At 41.0% G+C, this 21,301-nt stretch overlaps 1 protein-coding gene across 1 annotated transcript; it reads left to right on the forward strand.

Moving 5' to 3' along the window:
- Window positions 1–8,492: 8,492 nt before the first annotated feature.
- Window positions 8,493–21,301, forward strand: LOC145443291 (glucan endo-1,3-beta-glucosidase-like). The gene is made up of 9 exons (XM_080321276.1): window positions 8,493–8,648; window positions 13,222–13,402; window positions 14,098–14,226; window positions 14,862–15,072; window positions 15,707–15,782; window positions 17,337–17,479; window positions 17,546–17,720; window positions 19,232–19,437; window positions 21,000–21,301. Exons 1-9 carry the CDS (start codon window positions 8,597–8,599, stop codon window positions 21,213–21,215), a joined length of 1,389 nt encoding a protein of 462 aa, XP_080177402.1. The 5' UTR covers window positions 8,493–8,596; the 3' UTR covers window positions 21,216–21,301.

The raw sequence follows: 21,301 nt of genomic DNA on the forward strand, positions 1-21,301 counted from the left end.
AATCGCTGATACATACCAGACCAAATTAAAAAAACTCCTTTGATCAGACTCGTTCAATTTCAAATTAGCAATTTTTAACGGGAGGTGGTGATATTTTCCTGTGCCAGTTGCGTTTATGTTGGAGGGGTCGATTGCAGGGACAGAATCATTAGGTGCCAGCCATTTAAGCACCCGAAAATCTATATCGAAGGCTTCGGAATACAAGGGTCGGTTTTATGGTGGTCAATCATTTTGGGAGCGCACTTTGCGGAGTCGCATGTAGCCTACTTTATATATCTTCGTGTGTCCCTGAACGGAAGTTGCCGGAGCTAACAGTCCCCAACCCCCATACTGAACTGACACTCCTACAGATTCAATCAACCCAACGACCTCAGGCTACTCTAGTGCATCTACTGGTACGGTTGTATTGTCATAATTGAGAATGCAGCTAAATTCTATAATGGGTATTTGCGGAATAATTTTTTTTCGTCATACCGATAATAAAATCAAGACATGAACGGACACTAAATCGCGCGAAGCGCGAAGAAAAATTTTAGGTCGCATACATTTGCCCCAAAATACTCTAATATCTATTGATTTTACGAAAATTTTCAAAAAATTTGGGGGTGGGGGAGCGCCCCTTTCGCCCCCCCTGGCTACGCCAGTGCTGGCTACTTGGTAAAATTGTTAGGTTACCTAATTTAAGCCTACACACAAAATTTGGATCAATTCCAGCCAGTAACCGAGCGAGATAGTGTAATGGTTGTGCGTCCGGCTTCTCGATCGGCAGGTCGTGGGTTCGATCCCCGGCCGGGTCACACCGAAGACTCGAAAATTGGTATCCGCAGCTATCGTGCTAGGCGCTCAGCAATCACGGATAGCATGGAGGAGAAAAAAAAAACGGGGGCGCAGACTAGATGACCTCATGGGGCCGTATCGCAACTCCGTCGTCAAAGCATCTCGATGGTGCAGGCGAAAAAGAATATCATCTCTCTCTCTCTCTCTCTCTCTTCTCGCTTCGACGATCTTACGCGTAAGCTCCACTCTCGCACGCTGCGCACGTGCGTATATAATAATATACAGTCACTAAAATTTGACGTAGTAAGCAAGTAGAGGGGAATCTCGGCAGACAGGGGCCACGGGCCGCATTTTCATTTAAGACGGAAAACTGTCCGCGGGCCGGATCCGACCCGCGGGCCGTATGTTACCCGCCCCTGCTATAAGCCTACGTAGTTTGCAGACAAGATTTCGTATGGTATATATTGATTATATCAGCTAATGATGTACCAAGATTCAAGTCTGTCACTCATTGATTAGGGTAGTAATTGCCTTACCGAATTCGACCATGCCTAGGTGAGAGTCAGACTGAAACTAGGCTACCGCATAACAGATTTTACGCAGAAGTCGCTATTGATATGTGTTAATTTTGACGGTGTTCGATACGTATTTGGGAGACAAGATTTCGTAAGGTTTATCTTGATTATATGAGCTAACGATGTACCAAGTTTCAAGGCTATCACGCATTAGGGTAGGGTAGTCCGAGCGAGATAGTGTAATGGTTATGCGTCCGGCTTCTCGAGCGGTAGGTCGTGGGTTCGATCCCCGGCCGGGTCATACCAAAGACTCGAAAAATGGTATCCGCAGCTATCCTGCTAGGCGCTCAGCAATCACGGATAGCATGGAGGAGAAAAAAAAACGGGGGCGCAGACTAGATGACCTCATGGGGCCGTATCGCAACTCCGTCGCCAAAGCATCTCGATGGTGCAGGCGAGAAAGAATATCATATCTCTCTCTCTCTCTCTCTAGTAATTGTCTTATCCAAATCGACTATGTATAAAGGTGTGCGCTAAACTAAAACTACGCTACCGCATAGCAGATTATACGCAAAAGTCGATATTGATGTGTGTTGATTTTGACAGTGTTCTATACGGAGTTGGGAAACAAGATTTCGCATGGTATATCTTGATTATATCAGCTAACGTGTCAATTTTCAAGGCTGCAATTCAATGATTAGGGCAGTAGTTTAGTTAGCGATGAGTACACCCCAATCCTTGAGTTACAACCCTAAAACTTGGACCAGTGTTGGATAACATCATGAAGATATTCCATACGTAAAAATGGACACCGGCCAGTGCCGGCTTTTGCATAAATTCTGTTATGCGGTAGGCTGGATTCCAGAGGTCAGACGCTGCAGCTGCAGGTCTCTACACATACACGGTCGACTTCGATAACGGAATTATTGCCGTAATCATCGGATGACGACCTAGAAATTTGCACAGTGTTTGATGACATCGCCAAGATATACCATAGTAAACCTTGTGTCCTCATTCGGTATATAACACTGTCAAAATTAGTACAGACCAATACCGACTTTTACGTAAATCTCTTTAGCGAGCATCTAGTATAAATACGAGACTTCGGAAACGAAATTACTGCCCTAATTAGACAGCCTTTAAACCTGGCAGTTCGTTAGCTGATATAATCAAGAAATACCATGCGAAATCTTGTCTCTCAAATACGTATAGAACACCGCCAAAATCAACCGATATCAATAGCGACTTATTGCGTAAAATCTGTTATGCGGTAGCCTAGTTTCAGTCGAGCTCTCACCTATGCATTGTCGACGTTTACGAGGCAATTACTACCCTAATCATAGAGTGACAGCCTTCTAACTTCGCACATCGTTAGCTTATGTAATAAAGATATAGGCCTATCCTACGAAGTCTTGTCTTCAAACTACGTATAGAATACATGCAGTCAAAATCAAAACATATCAATAGGGAGTTTTGCGTAAAATCGGCTATGCGTATTGCGTAGTTCGCGCACAACTATACATAGTCGATTTGAATAAGGCAATTACTACATTAATCTTAAAGTGACAAACTTGAAACTTGGTGCAATGTTCGATGGTATCGTCAAGATATAACATACCAAATCATGTGACCCACCCCGGTATAAAACATCGTCAAAATCAACACATACCGATACCGGCGTTTGCGTTAAATCACTGTTTCAGACGGATCGACAATAACATACTTGACTTCGATAACGAAATTACTGCCCTAATCATGAAGTGAGGACCTTGAAACTTGGTACAGTATTAGATTACATCATCAAGATATACCATACAAAATCTTGTCACCCATCTCGATATGAAACATCGTCAAAATCAACATATACCAATACCGGCTTTTGCACTGAATCAGTACTGAAAACGGATCGAAAATAACAATCTTGACTACCCAAGTGAAGCGTGAAGAAGAGAATTTTTTTCTGTGTCCACACCACCTTTGAGTACACTCTGATGTTATCGACAATTGACAAGTATTCATTATGACGTGACAAGCCGGTACGGCGGCACCTATGTCTTCGTTGCTGCATGCGATGTTACTGACTGCTGGCATACTCTCGATTACTATAGATCAGGGGTCGCCAACTCGAAACGGGTCGCGGGCCACTTTTCAAATTTCGTAGAGGCGGCGGGCCGCATGAATTCGATATCGATGAAAAATAGGCAACAACGTTCTAAAAGTCTACGTCAGTACGACGGTTAGCTACCGATGGACGTATTGACCACAAACGAAATAATATTTTATTAAAGGATTACAAATACAACAAAAGATCATTATCATCAATTTTATTTTATTTAGAACTGTGAGCTGTGCACGATACCTGGAAACGATTTTCAGCAACTAAGGAATCGATATTGGGACTGGCGAGATACGTGACTAGCCGAAAGACCATCTTCACGTAAAGCTCGATGTTGTGGCGAAACCCGAAGCCAGTGGTTCTCAAACTTTTATAGACACGCCACCATTTCTGATACTCAAAAATCGTCATATCACAAAATGCAACCAGAATGCTAGCAATCCCAACGTCTAGTTTGATGGCATGGAAGGGTATGACTGTTGATAAGAGAATTCTCTAAGATGAATTCTGGACTATACACAGAGCAATAACATTCCATCGAGGGAAAATCAGCTGATATGAATGGGCATACTGTCTTGACTTGCAATGGCCCAAACAATGCCAAGACCGAGACGCTTACAAAACGGCTTAGGGCAGTGGTTCCTAAAACTGGGGAGCTCGCGCCCCTCGTGGGGGCGCGAAAATATTTTCAGTTGAGCGCATCTCCGCCTCCCCTTCTGATGCTTTCGCGTCCCCACGAGGGGCGCGCGATCCCCAGTTTTAGGAACCACGACCCTAAGCCGTTTTCTAAGCGTCTCGGTCTTGGCAGTGTTTGCGCCATTGCAAGTCAAGACTGCCCATTCATATCAGCTGATTCTCCCTCGATGGAGTGTTGTTGCCATCACCACAGCCGTCTTTGCTAGTGACGAATAGTGATATTGGGCACAAGAGAATAGCTTATTTTGAAACAACAACAGCAACATGTTGAAACTGTAGTCAATCTTAGCATTTCAAATTGGTTTTCTTAGCTTTCTTCCGAAATCTCAAATCAGGTCGCGGGCCGCAGAATATAACTTGGTGGGCCGCGTGTTGGTGACCCCTGCTATAGATAACTAACCTACGGGTAAATTAGTAATCTATATAGACCAGGAGTGGCCAACCTTTTCGGCTGAAGGGCCACATGAAATTGACGAACGAGTGCGCTGCCCACTAGCCGCGCCAAGCGCGTAAAATTATAAAAGTTACCACTCTATTATTACTTGGGTATATTTCGGGTCGACTGTATACCGCCCGCTTGGATCAGTTTGCAAGGACAGGACTATTCGGCATCTGGACATATCGATATCGAAGATTTCCGCTAATTTACGACAATCATTTTGTGCCTACATTTCATCGTCGACGATCTTTCTGCGAGCGCAAAAGCGAAAATACTTTCTCTCGAAATTGCGAATATATAGTTAGACTCAATCGGCTAAATCAGGCATTTTTTCATTTTCAGGTGGGTGTAGGCTACAAAGAAAGAAATCGTGTGACAATTAAACACGCGAAGCGTGAAGGAAAATTTTACTACTTATTTTTAGTTTATTGTAATGTACGACGATTTACTCAAAAATGAAACTGGACCCTGGATCAGCTTAAGCGTCGGAACTGATATTTTAGTCATCAATATCCCAAGTGTCGCGGCCAGACTAATCATATTTTTGGTTGGCATTACAAGTTCACAATCTGAGCAGTTCAATTTCGATAATATAACATAATTTCGACAATATAATGGGAAATTAGCTTGCGGGCTACTGAAAACCTTCTCGCGGGCCACATATGGCCCGCAGGCCGCAGGTTGCCCGCCCCTGATATAGACAGACACCTTCGATTGTTTTCAGAGCCGGAGCTGGAGCCGGAGCAGTGGTAATAATACGGCTCCGGAGCTGGAGCTGGAGCTAATGTATGATAGAAGAAAGCTCCGGAGCTGGAGCAATGCAAATTTACGGCTGCTCCAAAGCCCTGGTCGGAACGGATATTTTAGTCATCAACATCCCAAAGTTTGCGGTCAAGCTAATCAAATTTTCGGTTGGTTTTGCAAGTTCACAATAAATTACCTGGCTAATTTATTTCTTGATATTATAACTAATTTCGATAATTACCTCGCAGGGCAGTCAAAACCTCGCTGGTTGGTCGCCCCTGATTTGGTTGGTCCGCATGCTTGCCTGAAATATCGCGTGCACCAGGCCAGGACTGAAATCGTCACTGGCTTGAACTATCGATTCTATACAGCAGGTCAGGCGTGATATCGTCACTAGCCTGAACTACCGAGTCTACAACAAGGCCAGACTTGATATCGTCACTAGCCTGAACTATCGAGTCTACTCTACGTCTACAGCAGTCCTCGCACTATAGAGTACTCGCACGATTTGCCTGCTATCTCAATTTATGCCATTGCTGTGTCATACTGGCTTAAGACTGACAACGTGAAATTGAATAACTTTGGCTCTGCGCAATTGGTCGCAATTCGCAAACCGACTAGAAGGGGCGCCAAAAGATGAGACATGCCTGAATCACTTGAAATCGATGCCATTACAGAACAGATTCCACAGCAGACTATATCATTTTGATTGGTGAAAAAGTTCGTCGTCACGTAGGTTGCGAAATGCGTATTCAATTGTTCGCGCGCGTGTTGGTGAATAGTGAATATTTGGTACCGTATTGAAGCGAGATAGAGGAATCGCTAATTGACGGCACCGCCGGACTTGCTGGCAAGCTTACGCGTACTGATACGCGTATCTTCGTCAACACGCGGACCCTTGTCTTATCCATGTATTATCGTCATTGACGCATGTACTTAACCCTAATAAATTAATGCTACCTTGGTAAATTTCAAACAATTTGAAACCCCTTCCTTTTTCGTATTGCCACCCCGTGTAAAAATAAAAGTCACAATCACAGTGGGACTTATATTCGTACACTACATTACTTTGTTGAAGTGCACGGTTACCCTGAACACGTCATCAGCTGCGGCATAGAGAGGAAATTAATGCAATTCAACGCAGAAAAACCAACAGAGCCCACCGAACGAACAATAAAATATGTTTATATCCATCTACCTTGGATTGGCCCCATTTCCACGCGCTTTGAAAAACAATTGATTTCTGCGATCAGTAAGTGTTACGACACAGTCAAAACCAATGTGATTTTTACGACAACACAACCGCTCCCTTCAACACGCAAAGACGTTCTCCCTGCACTTCAACAAAGTAATGTAGCGTACGAATATAAGTGCCACTGTGATTGTGGCTACGTGGGGAAAACGTCAAAACGTCAAAATGTCTACAGGAACGCATAAACCAACATGTCGCCAGATTCATCAGAACACGTGCATCCCGCTCAGTGAAAAGCTCACCCTTAACTCATCCGCTTAAGATTGATGCTGACCGATCAAAGGCCATTAATTCTGCCATTGGCAAACATCTGTTAGATAATCCGATTTGTGCGAATAATTATCGAGACGACCTATTTCGAATCGTTGGTCGAGGCCGTTCACAATTCCATTTGTGTGCCTTGGAGTCGACTTTTATCAAAATACACCAACCAAAACTCTGTCAACAAAAGGAGTTCGTGTACCACCTAAAAATAGTACATTGAACGCTCTCCCATTCACGAAATTTCATGCTGGTGACGCAATATTTTGTGATACGATTGTTGATATACAATGTTCTTTCCAATTCTCCACTAGTTGCTGACGATAACCCCTGACGAGTGTCAGCCGAAAATATTCGGGTTCATTTCAATATGAATATACTATTCAATTGTATATTGAAGTTCTGTACCTCCAAGAAGCTCTTCAAATAAAATAGTATTTACGGTGACCGATTCTTTGTTTATTTATTATAGTTGTGCTCACCGTAAATACTATTTTATTCAAATCAAAATTTTTCGACGGCCCCTTTTCCCAATCTAAAAATTTGGTAACCTCACTACAGCATACACAGGAGGCATAGCGAAGTCGCACAGGAAAGGTTGGATGAGAGGATGGGGTTAATCGGGTTATCGTATTTGCCAAAATGATAATTCCACCTCGTCAATGTCTGTCACTATTTCTACACCTTGTGAATATCGCAGGTGGAAGTATATCAGACTCACAAATGCATTTTCGATGGTTTCGCTTTTTAGGCTAAAGGTTCATTTGCACAACATAGACCTATATGCATTATCGGATGTAACCATGAAGATAAGAGATAAGATGATTATATTTTGCCAGGTGAAGAAGGGAGAGAGAGAGTGTGTTAATTTTTTAGACAGCATACACAATGCCAACATTTGAGCGAATATCCAGAGTTTGGGGTCTCTTCGATGTCAAGTTATACACAAATAGCGTATAGTTGCAGGTATAACAAAACTTCGAACCAGGCAAGAGTGGAACTCGTGAAATTTACAATTCTGAGCTCCACGATACTGCAGACCAGGATCCGCTTGGCGTGGAATTCCTCGTCTTCGCATTAGCTACTGTTTCTTTCCCAATATTCACAACGTTCTGATCAAACATTCGATATGAATTGGCAAACCAGGAGCCGCGTGCAGGGTTGATGTAGAACTAGGGTTATCATGCGTCCTCATTTAGGAGGAATTGTCCTCCTTTGTGGCTTTGACAGCCCGTGCCGGCACAACTAAAAACGCCATAATGACGCGAAACCTGGATGACAAATTAACCGTTTTTTTGTCAAAGATTAGACTATAAGTTTTGTGATTTGTAAAAAGTGTCATTTTTTTTCGGATATCAAAATAGGGTAGTCTAACCCTAAGTAGAACTGACTCCTTACCACGGATAATGAAAAATACAATACCCGAGTTCTTTATGATCGATAAGTTTAATTAGTTGTTCCGTTGATTTCTTCACATATTTTTATGATATCAAAACATCATTAACTTGCAATTTTACGAATCAGAGAAAAACGTAGTGTAGTCGTAGGCTGACTTGGACTTGAGTCAGGTCGCCCAATCACAGTTATACTTCGACCGTTTCTGATTCTGAATATTGCTATTGGAACTGTTTTGAGTGACTTCCTCAGATGATTTGCAGCAATTTCTATGTATGTACGTTGCACCACAATTGCCGTCATACTCGATATGCCAGCTGGTTTATCCTGCGCTATTTCCCAGCATGTTTATTACATAACCGCTAGGAACATGCGTAACAAGTCAATAGCAAATTTGCAGAATGAAGGCTATGTCACGGGGACCAGTACTTGTTTTGTTGTCCATCTTGGCAAGTAAGTTATTAGTGTTGTTACGAGGAACCAAATCGGAATCCATGTTGAATTAGTGATATTTGACAATATGCATTCCATATTACAAACTTATTTCGCAGGAAAATTACTGCGCGCTAGTTTGTATTTAACATAACACTATATTATAATTAGGGTCGCATTTAAAACAAATCGTGTTTTAAAACACTTTTTTAAAAACGTGTTCTAAATCGGGGCTCACCAACACGCGGCCCGCAATTTGATTTGAGATTTCGGAAGAATGCTAAAAAAAGCACTTTGAAGTGCTGAAATTGATTACAGTTTCAACATATTGTTATTTTTGTTTCAAAATAAGCTATTCCAACCATTCCTTGCTCATCATCACTATTCATCACTACAACGGCTTTGGCGATGGCAACAGCATTCCATCAATGGAGAATCAGCTGATATGAATGGGCGTGGGTATATTGCCTTAACGTGTAATGGCCCAAACTCTGCCAAAGCCGAGACGTTTAGAAAACGGCTAAGAACTTCGCAACAAAATGAAACTGAGACGGACTTTCAGCATTCCCGTGGCCACTTACTGGCCACGGATAATTTCGTGGCCGGCCACAGATATTCCGTGGCCGGCCATGAAAAGTGCTATTCTGTGGCCGGCCATGGTGATTTTCATGGCCGGCCATGAAATTTCAGTATGGCCGGCCATGAAATCTCCATGGCCGGCCATGTCAAACTCATTCTCATGGCCGGCCATGACTAAATTTCATGGCCGGCCATAGCCAAATTTCATGGCCGGATGCAATATATCAAGTTAGTATCGATGATAAGTACTGTATGTGGCCCAATCGTGGTCAAATGCATGCTCAATTATGTTCTATTATGGGCGTACAGTAAATAGAACTAGGTGAGAGCGAGAGTTTAGCTCAGTTTATATGCATTTTCACCCGAAATACCAGAAGAATAGCGATACAATGAAACGATAGGAAGAAGATGATAACGATCTGGAATATAGTCTCTATATATAACTTAAAAACACAAAAAATGATGCAAAGAATGCATTAAAAAGGGGGATATCCACTAAATGAAACAGGAAATAATGGTATAGAAAGCGAGAAGCGATGAAGACATTATCAAAACTAGTAAATGGTAAGTGTTGATTTGTATCTTTTTTATAGAAATAGACCTAAATATTCGGCTGACAATCGTCACAGCTAATCGTATGCAACTGCATAGAATTGGAAAAAACAATGTATACCAGATATCTGTCAGAAAATCTCTATAAGTTCCCCAAAAGCTGTGAGATTCACATGACATTCTGTGGCCGGCCACAGAACAGATTAGAGCTCGCTGTGGCCGGTGCTTCCCCCGTTCTGATATTGATTTTCAACCGTAAGATGTGCAATGTGCATTGTGCAGTTGCAATCGATTGTATAGTTATAGTTATATTTTGTAAATATGCAAACCTACGATTGAACAATATGATGATGATAATGTCCTTCATTTTTCAACCATGTTTATCGTTTATGATGAGTCTGCGATGCGAATAAGTAATACATATATATTTGATGATGCAGTTTATGGATGTTTGTAGGGGCAGTTTAAAATCTTTCGTGGATTGCCCTGATGAATTTATGAATAATACAATACTGTACTGGGAATTTGTCTTAATTCACTGCCGATTTTCGATTTACGCTTAAGTAGACTCGACTATAAACCTCCTTGAATGCATAATCTGTTCCATCGAGATACTGGATCGGTCAATATGCGGTCATTTTACCTGTTTTCTTGTTTTCAATACTAAATACCGCAATGAAAGTACCCGAACGAAACAATTAGGGAATCAAAGAACCAAGAATATGTGGAGAATACTGTTTCAAGTTCCAGAAAAGCTGTGAAATCCACATAACATTCTGTGGCCGGCCACAAAGCAGCTCGCAGCTCGCTGTGGCCGGTGCTTCCCCCGATCTGATATGTCTTTCCAACGCTATAGGACATGTAGTTGCAAACAATTCCATAGTTTGTTATCTTTCGTATAGCTGAATAGCTGTGAATTGGATAATACCAGGCTGATACAATCCTTCCTTTCTGTATCAGGTCTATGATGAGTCCGCGATATACGGTTATATAGATATTTGATTATCGTACTGCTATACAATACATACGACGTTCGAGATCCTCAACATCAATGGAACTTGCACTCATTTGCACGATGAGAATTGTGTCGATGAATCTACGAATATTTCTATGCTGTAGCAGCACGTGAACTTGACACACTGCAGATGTGCTGTAGATGTAGAATAAAGGCAACGATGTAGCCTAACCTACCGGTAATATTGGTAAAATGTGGGGCTTTGTTCACAGAAATTTGATTTTGGTCCCGTTTCCGAGCCTATATAATTTGTATGTATAATGTATATTGTATATCCACCTAGGTGCCGTTCTTCCAGATTGAAGCAAATAATGTACGAATGAGATGCATGTCGCAGTCACTAACGATGCCGTGTATGCCAGAGGATACTTGATTACTTGAGTGCAAGGATCGTTTTGTATTGCATGTCGTTGTTAGATCAATTTGCTAACCGATGTAGTGAGCATAGGACGTAAATGTGCCTGCTATATAATTAAATTACTGTTATAATAATAGATAACTTCAGATACTTTGCGTCATCTAAGGCAGCATCATCGATCGATGCGACATCAAATGCAGCGCCATCGATCGATGAAAAAATGCCCATGCCAAGCCTGCGAATTGACCAATAGGCATGATATATTTGTGGTTGATGCAGGGAACAATGTGCAATTCAGCGAACAATCTTGATGACACAGACAAGTCCCAATCGTTCATTATAATTCGACATTTGAATGTGGTGCAAATACTTATCGCCGTGTAAAGTGCATCTGATCTCTCGTGCCCCTGGGTGTTTTCTGTGAAAAGCATGTACTGGACACATTGCATTCATGCAACTACTTGAATAGGAATTGTGAATGATGGTAATCATATCTTCAATTGCTTCAGATTTTGTGAAATTGGTAACGGAATAAACAAACTTTTTGTAGCAAAATATGACGGTTTCTTTATGTAAAAAACGAAAGAGGGGCAGGGAGTCAGATTATCTACGTTTGCATCACTAATGGGCTTGGGCGATGGAGATGCGAAGAAACTGCAAGGTTATGGAGTCTGCACCACGGTTTTATCTTTCCACGCAATCCCACTGCGTTGATCGTCTGGCGTGGAAGCTGTGTGGACACCAGTTTTAATGTAAAGACGTTTGTCTGACCGAGCAATAAGATGTACGCAGTACGCTCATACATTACTCTATCAAATATTTATCTAGATTCTAGAAAGTCCAAGGAACGTATGTTTCGGTGTTAGTTTACAACGCACCGTCTCAGAGTACTTTTTCAATAGTCAGTGGGAATTAAATTCATTTCTACAGCGAACAGAGAAGGTAACAAGTGTAAAGCCGTGTAAATTTTGAACCCATCCCTAAACTACTCAATAAAGTGGTAATGTAACTTATTAGGTACGTGCGATAATATAGTGGAAGTCGTCTATACAAACCTTGCCACCAGCAAGTTCGTATTGCAAATGAAGAAAATCTACTTGACTATTGTCAAATTGGATGCAAAGGGCGGATTTTGATCCAACTAGATGTGCCAAAATCACGAACTGGCCATGAACTCGTGGCCGGCCACGATGAATTCTTATGGCCGGCCATGAAATTCACTGTGGCCGGCCACGAGACAACGCATTTTCATGGCCGGCCACGAGATATTCGTGGCCGGCCACAAAAAAATCTGTGGCCAGTAAGTGGCCACGGGAAAGCTGAGACCCCTACTGGAAAAGCGTTGCCAGGTATCGAGCACTGCTCAGAGCTCGAAATAGAATGAAATTGATGATCATGATTTTTTGTCGTATTTGTATTCCTTTGCTAAAAGATTTCTTCTTTTGTGGTAACTATATACCGATCGCCTGTGTTAGGTAACACATCGCTGTACTGACGTAAAGTTTAAAACGTGATTGCTCAGCTATGTGGCCCATTTTAAATCGATATTGAATTGGTGCGGTCCGCGGCCGCCACGAAATTTTAAAAGTGGCCCGCGACCTGTTTTGAGTTTTCAACGGTGTTTTTAAACAATGCCATCTAAAAAAACAGAATTTTTATCTTTTCCAAAGTTGTATATTGTCATAATTGTGTAAATACTTCCGAAAAAAAACATGTGTTTTGAACCTGCCGACAATTTGCACCCGATATAGTCCACGTATACAACATGAAATGGTCGGAACCTTCGGAATAGCCGTCGGTTCAACAGCTATATAGCACGCAGATATAGATCATTGGTATGGAATGGGTGTTCTGATGATGATGACCGTGAAAATGTTCCATGTTGTCCTGGTCAAAGATATTTTCGGTCATTAAAGATAGGGGTCGGAAACCTTTTTCGCCAGAGGGGCACTATATTTACCCTGTATTTTGAATTGTCGATACCAAGCCATTGCGGCGTCACAATTGAAGATTCGCAATTATCAGCGAATCGTTCTATTTTTGTCCCCCCCCCCCCCACTTGGAGAGATATCTTCAAATTACATTCACAGACAGAGCTGCGAGTCAGTTGCTGTATGCCGATGAATTCGATGGGACGTCGCTCAACACCGACGAATGGCATATAGACGTGTGGCCGCAAGCTCACAACAACGAACTTCAGTACTATACCGACAGAACGGAAAATATCAAAGTGGAAAATGGGCATCTGACGATCACGCCCATCGCAGAGAAGTAAGTGTACATATTAAAGGTATTACCGATCACCATTTGACTGAAATAACCATGCAGTTGACTGTATCAAGAACCTACGTATTCTTGATATAGAACCATGCTGTTATGAGCTGATATGTTAGTATTTACGGGGTAGCTGACTGTGTCTCTAGAAATTCTGTCATACCGTACGAGTGATAGCCGTAGTACTTTTACTTTGTCAAACTATTCAAGTATGTTTTGCCTAACTGATACTAACTAAGATGGTTATGTTTTAGTTAGACTATACTTCCACTTATCAGTATCTGACTAGGCCTTACACGTAACTCTAACAGAAGCTGAATTAACCCCTAATCTAACCACATATACCCCAAGTTTAACTTAACGCTCATTGGCTATTTTGCATGCCTCGCTTTTATGACATTCGCTGTTTTGGATACGTAGATTTCGGACGCGAGTTAAAGCATAGATACATTGGATTGGCGAATGAGACACGAATATATAGCCTATTAAAGGTTTTTACACTTCCCCGAAGTGCGATACTAACATGATCCAATGTGAATTGTCAATGTTGGTTGGTTGGTTGGTTGTTGGTCACAATCCAGAGCCCAATATTTATTATCGGTGTCATTAAATCACAAGAAAAAAAACGATTCTAACTGTATGTAACTGTCGTTTCACTCGAACTGTTGAAAATTATACGATGTATTATGCAGTTACGGAGGAAAGAGATACACGTCGGGAAGAATCAATTCGAATTTCGCATGGAAATATGGGCGGGTCGATGTTCGAGCGAAACTACCCCTTGGGTACGGTCTCTGGCCTGCAATTTGGATGATGCCAAGGTATATATAAGACTAGTCTGAAGCAGAGTTGAAAAATAACTAGAAAATGTCAACCCTTTCCAGGTTAAATCGGAATTGGAATTACAGCTGCACAGTTATTTTTCAAATTGGACTATGAATTAGAATTAAAGCTAAACAGTTTTTGTCCAAATATGATTACAATTGAAATAATAGCTCAATCGTTTTTTTTTTCAAAATAGATTACAATTGGAATTATAGTTGCATAGTTTTCAAATTATATTAGCGATAGAATTACTAAATTCGCGAACACTTCGAAACTGAACAAGCTCGGTTCGTATGAAATCAGAGAGCGTTCTCATAAGTACGAGAACGGCAAATGCCTTTACAGCAAACTTGGCTCCTTCGCATTATACCGTTTTCCTATAGCATTTTAGTTGATCCAGAAATTCCTTTAGAATTCGGGCATGGACACATTTCACTAGTTAGATTAGAATTAAAGCAAAGAAATGTTTCACAAATTAGATTAGAATTAGATTGCCGGTATTTCGCTCAAATTAGTCTATACTAAAATTATCTGCTTGTCCAATTCCGGTCTGGAGTATTGAGTCCATACATATATGTATGGCTCATAGATGTGTATCGTCTACGCTTCTGTACCTATATCATTTTCTCAGAGATTCGGTGTACGGCGGGTGGCCTGAGAGCGGAGAAATCGATATTTGTGAAGCAAGAGGTGAAAACCCGGACGAGATTGCCAGCACCATCCATTTCGGAGACACGCCTTGCTGTGATTATCACTATTACGAATCCAGCGGTGATCTCAAGATAGCGGGGTCGATCGGAGAATACCACGTGTATTCATTGGATTGGACACCAACGGCTTTAGTTAGTACTGGATTACCGTCTTTTTCTACTATTCTACGCGGTCGCCTGTCTTGGTAATTTTGCAGCTTATCCAATAGATTCCTATCGAGTTGTGTGTAATTGTAACATATGCTGTAATGCTCTCTATATCTCTGTATATCTATATATTTGAGCATATCGCCACTAGCCGCAGCTGTACTAAATCAGACCCGTTCCCTATCATAATTCACATCATTTACAAGTAGCTTTTCGGGGTAAACCAAAATTACCTTGACAAGTTACAGGAGGTGGAAATGGACCCGGATATTATCGGCTGACACCTGTCAGGGGTAATCGTCAGCAACTGGTGGAGAAATGGAAAGATCACTACATATCAACAATCGTATCACAAAATGTGACCTCACCAGCAGGACAGGAGCGTTCAGTGTACTATTTTTAGATGGCACACAAATTCGTTTTGTTGACACTGCCTTGGCTGGTGTATTGAATGACGGCGTGTACGAAATGTGTACGAAATGACGGCGATGTCATATTTTGTGATACGATTGTTGATATACTGTTATAGTGTTATATTCGGTGCACCATAAAATTTTATATTATTATGATAAGTAACATGCTCTGATGCAACAATAAGGGTTTTGTTTTTACGTTTTAGGTCTACAGGCTAGACGGCGTGCCGTACTACACCCAAAATCTCGACCGAGTGATATCTTGGATGTATTCCGAAAAAGGTATTAGTACAAAACTTCGATAATAGGCTACTATAGATCCTCTATCTCAGTGGTTCTCAACCTTTTCGATCTCGCGGACCGGTAAAACTTGAAAAAAATGTCGCGGACGGGTGCTTCTTCAAGAATAAAAATGTACCTAAATTTAGTTACGACGACGTCTATCTAATGCAACTCAAATCTACCATTGGAAACCTCAATGTTGCCATTTTGATATTTGATTAAATGCTTCAATGAACTGTCGGAATTTAAAAATATTTGTATCGAATTCTCCGTTGCTTTCAGATATACCTTGTCTATAGCGAAATGTAGGCTACTTTTAAACAGTTTCGAACAACACATTTGCCACTGTGACGTGCCCCAAAGTAGACCATGAACTCTCTATTACGATGCCGCGCAGGAAAATCGGTTCGGTTTATTTACAATTTTTTATCAGTTCAATACACCACAAAAATTGCGATACAATGAAAAGATAAGAAGGTGTCAATACGACTTGGAGTAGTCTGTGGAATCAGACGCCCACCTTGGCCTAGGCGATGTAAAGAGGAGGCATGCACATTGCACACCGATTGAAAAGTAAAAGAAGATGGTATGGAAAAAGCAAGCGATAAAAAATGGGGTGGCATGTAACGGAAGGTCGTGGTCCGGTTATCCTGAGGGAGGACTAGTATTCATTTAGTAGAAATTGCTTGTATTCTGACTTGAATGGGGACACGCTCTTCCACTGTCGGATAGCCGGCGGGATACTGTTCCACACGTCAGGTCCTGCATATTTGATGGAGCGGTGATCTTTTCGGTCGATCATATGATATTTGGACGACGTGGACGCGCGTGTGTAGTACTTGTGCGCTTTTGATTGCGAGGTAAAGAAGTCATTGAAATATTCGGGGCAATGACCACAGTGGAACTGATACATAAACTTGGCGATTTCTAGTCTCCGCATATCTTCTATGTTTAGGACCCCGAATCTCTTCAGCAGCGACTTGTTGGATGGACAACCAGGCCCCTTTGGGCGGAGATAAGAGAGGGGGGAAATAAGTTCCAACCTTGAAATAACTTGAAAACAAAAAAATAAGTTCCAAACTCATCAATCAATCACAATTCGATGTCCAGCTACTTTGGATTTAGACATAAAATCCCAATATCTTTGGCGGAGCGACTGGAAACTTGCAACAGTCCGACGGTTGAGAACCACCGCTCTATGGCCAAACTATATTTTCTGATGCTATTTATGTACCAGTGACTACTGAAGTGGAAGTAAAAGAGTACTAAATTGAAGGCAAGATATAAAAATTATGGTGGAAAAAGTGCTGAAATAATTAGGTATCTTGATTAGATTTCAGTTTGTTTCAGAAATAGTTGATGAGTCTTAGACGAGAATTTAAACAGCAAATATTCTGGCGTATGCATAAATCAAGTATACGGAGTAGGCCTGCCCTCAGTCAAATAAGAAGTATGTATATCTCGATGCTTAAAACCTTATGAGAATATAATTTAAGCTATAACAAAATTTAATGGTTGAAACCGTCTACAATTAACAATTGCATTTACTCGCAGGCCAGCCCTTCAATCAATTCTTTCATCTGATACTTAACGTTGCGGTCGGTGGACATTACGTTAATGACCCTACGCCTCAAACCTCGTGGAACTATCCGCAAGCTGAGATGTGGGTGGACTACGTCCGAGTATACGATTTAGGAGTGAGATAACCCAATTGCATTTGACTGTATCCTACTTGACTTAGCTAAGTGCGCGTATCTTGACAGTACATCTCGGAGTCGATGTGCGCTCCAACTGCTGAATCTCAATATATTGACGTGTGTAACGGAGTTTTGTGGGCTTGTGGTGGTGACAATACCTACGCGGATGTATCTTCAGAATGCACGAGCGAACTCTGGGATTGCTGCACGAACACGCAATGCACGCTCATGAGGGTGAAAGGTGATATTGGATCGATGTTATGTATCGATTTTAGACCTGACGGAACTGGGTCTCATAATCATCTTCATTAATATAGTCGGTGCGAGCTCACCATGTTTCACACCATGCATTTGTGAATTACAAACTATTGCATTTGAAAAGGGGTTGATAGAATAGCTGTCATGAATTGAAATATGATTCGTAATTGAGGTATGTAACTATGTTCAGTTGTTCACGTATATCTAGTGATAGATATGTTTATAAAATGTTGGGAATTCGTTCATTGACGTTAAGATAACAGAATAATGTCAACCCAGAGTTGTGCAACTACAATATTTTCAGCTTTTCCAAATTAGATTAGCTTTTTTTTGCTTTCAAGGTTGTTTGTTCGATTTCAAATGCATGAAAATCAAGAATAACACACTGGTCGCGACTTAGGTCACCAAATTTGATTATAATTATAACTATTGAATTCGAAAGATCATGGGAATTCCATGAAATTCCGAATATGAAAGAAATGCAACGAGAATCAAGTTAATTTCATATCGTTCATTCTTAAAAGCGCGAGAACGGCAAATGTCTAGACCAGGGGTTCCCAAACGTTTTCGGCTTGTGGCACACTGGAAAAGGTTTAAAACTCTCGCGGCACACTTGGGCCGAGAAAATATGCTTTGAAAATGGTGGATGTTTGATTATTACACGAACAGAACATATACAATACAAAAAAGGTTGGATTTTTACAAAGTCATAACCGCATTTTGTAATGCACATCCCCTAATATTAAAAGGAAATTTGAAGATGCCGAACAAAACCTGTTGCGTTGTAATCGCAAAACAAACATAATCATCAACAACAACCTGCATTGTGTCATTAATTCCAAGCAGTGTCTACAGTTTTCACTAAAAAAAAAACATGTCCGCCTGGCCATGAAAATGCAAATTTCAACTCAATATTGATTGATTTTGCCCCGATTATGGAATAGGATTTGCTAGCAGACGGCTAAAAAACACCCAATTTCTTTTGAAGAAATAACTCTAAATTTTCGTAAATCAATTAGCTGGTCTTCTGCGGAAAGATTGCTTGATTTATTAGGATGCCATAACTGATTTCATTGTCACTTGCGACTTGTGCTTATTTATCAGCAGTTGTCTGCAAGTCGCGTATATACTAGTCTTCAGGCCTTTTTCAAAATATTTATGCAGTGCTTTTCCAAAACTCCAAAACTGATCGCGGCACACCTGAGTGTCTGTGGCGGTACAGCAATGTCCCGCGGCACACAGTTTGTGAATCACTGGTCTATAGACACCAAACTTGTTCGTTTCACACTATACAGTTTTCATCCGAAATTTTCAGGAACACGGGAAATTAGATTAAAAATTAAAATTACAGCATAGAAACATTTCATAAATTGGATTAGACTGAGATTACATACACTTCGCACTTATCTGTATAATTTGACGACTCGAATTATATAGCTCTCCGCATCTGTTTGCATTCGAACGCACCGCGTTGATGCTGCATATATATCTCAGAGTTGGCCACCGATGTTTTCAATTCGTATGACGAGCAAGTAAACAGCGCGGACTCGTGCGATTTCGGTGGAGCAGCCGAAAAACAGGACGTGCTCATCGACGGCTACGCCCCGTTTCCTCAATGCCTTATCAAGGATAACGCAGATCCCGCTGCCATTTGTGGATCTATGGGATGGACGTGCGGACCTGACAACGTGTACGCCGATGTAAGTGTTTTAACACTCATATATGGGGCATGCTCCCCGTAAGTGTACAGGACTTTAACGATGCGTTGGCAAGAGACACAATAGATTTTTAACAACGAATTGGGTGAATCTTAGTTTGCATTTTAATTCGTTGATGTAAAATCTATCCGCGGGCTCCCATCATGACTTTAACACAGAAAACGTAGAATGCTTTCGTGCAAATTTAACCATGAAATTACTTCGACATTTTATCTTATATTCTTTATATCCCAATTCGACTTCATGGCGTCGCACCAACGAATCATTGGGCCTATTAATGTTAGTCTGGGAGTTTTAGCGCAATGTACCGATTGTTATTAGATAATAATTTTACAATTGGAAAATGCTTCCGGTATCACTCCATTTAAACTGACTAAAAAGCTTTACCCAATGGCACTTGCAGCAGAAACATTTTCGACTTCATCAAACTTCATAAATCCAAACGTCTTGCCAAGGAAGAATGATTCACCCGTTAAAACGTTAGTTTGTTCGTACATAGTACTTGCTTTGAGTACTTTTATATGGAATTGTAAAACGAAAAGATCTTAGTACCCCAAGAAATGTCGCGGAGTCAATTGGACATCAAGTAGGCTACGAAATATAGGTTGCACACCCTTGATTTATGCATTTGATATTGCGTTAAAGGCACTGTTATTAAGCACTTTTATTGCAACGTTTTTAAATCTGCTGGATTTTCACATCGTTTCGAGATTTGCAGTCATTTTCAGCAGGTCCTTACGTTTTCTGTAGATTACTGCCGCCTCGACTTATAGCACACGACCACTCCCGTTCTAGGCTAGTAAAACATTGATTCAGTTGCGTAAGTTGTTTATTGCATTTACATTAATAGACTATTTAGTGCATTGGCTCTCAACCGGGGGTCCGCAAGACCTCCAAATTTGCAAAATGGATGATAACCTAATTTGTATCTTATAATTAGATAAATCATGAGATAGTTTCGCTTTGATAACTGCTAAAATTTCATAAATCACGTAAACAGCATGACCGTCTCAGATGAAATATTCTACTGTACCAGCCATTCACTGATTAAATTGTCAGGTTACCCTAAAAACGCTGCACACCATTTTTTTCAATTCTAACAAGTATAAACCGCCGCAGAGCCACTTAAAAATTTTAATTTATTAGGGATAATTGGAAAAAAATTCAATTTTTTGTGTCAACCCCATGAAATTGTTAATTTTTCTTGAAAGACGATGCAAAACAAACTTGACTCAGTTCCAACGAGTAGAAGCGGAGTTATTTGAGTTTCTTGTTGATAATTCTCGGATTATCCTTAATTGGTGGATAAAAATTTTAATTGGCTCTGCGGCAGCTTATACTTGTTATAATTGAACCAAATTTGGTGTGCAGTGTTTTTTTAGGGTAACATACCAATGTAATCAGTGAATGGCTGGAATCTGGGAATAAAGTTAATTTTGAACAGCCCTAGTGTATATATATAAATACGTAAAATATATATTCATGAACCTTATTTCCATGACGAGATGCGGTATCTAATTCAGTCGTTCATATGGCTGTTTCAGGTTCAGGAGGAATGTGCCGCTGCTTCCGACGTCACAGCCTGCTGCTCCGTTGACCCCTATTCATGCGACCAGTTCCGTTTACGAGAGGGCGCTGGTTCTGTGTTCCAAGCTTACTATGATGCTATACCATCCGCGTCCAGCTGTGATTTCGGAGGCGTCTGCTATCTTGAAGGAATCAGTCAGCCGATAAAATGCCAAGACGGATACGGCGCATAAATGATCTTTTCGTCTGTAAATCAAATTTCCGAGTCGTAAAATGTTGGCGGTAATTGGTAAAAGTAAATTTATAACCGCGTTGAAAA

Source organism: Botryllus schlosseri, chromosome 7 (genome assembly GCF_051294905.1).
Source record: "Botryllus schlosseri isolate E-star chromosome 7, Bs_hap1, whole genome shotgun sequence".
Lineage (NCBI taxonomy): Eukaryota > Metazoa > Chordata > Ascidiacea > Stolidobranchia > Styelidae > Botryllus > Botryllus schlosseri.

Bases quoted from the DNA above. Each gene is read 5' to 3' on its own strand.
- LOC145443291 (XM_080321276.1), top strand. From the start codon at position 8,597: ATGAAGGCTATGTCACGGGGACCAGTACTTGTTTTGTTGTCCATCTTG. The intron at 13,403-14,097 runs GTAAGTGTACAT...TGTATTATGCAG, and splicing joins ATCACGCCCATCGCAGAGAA to TTACGGAGGAAAGAGATACA. The intron at 19,438-20,999 runs GTAAGTGTTTTA...TGGCTGTTTCAG, and splicing joins CTGACAACGTGTACGCCGAT to GTTCAGGAGGAATGTGCCGC.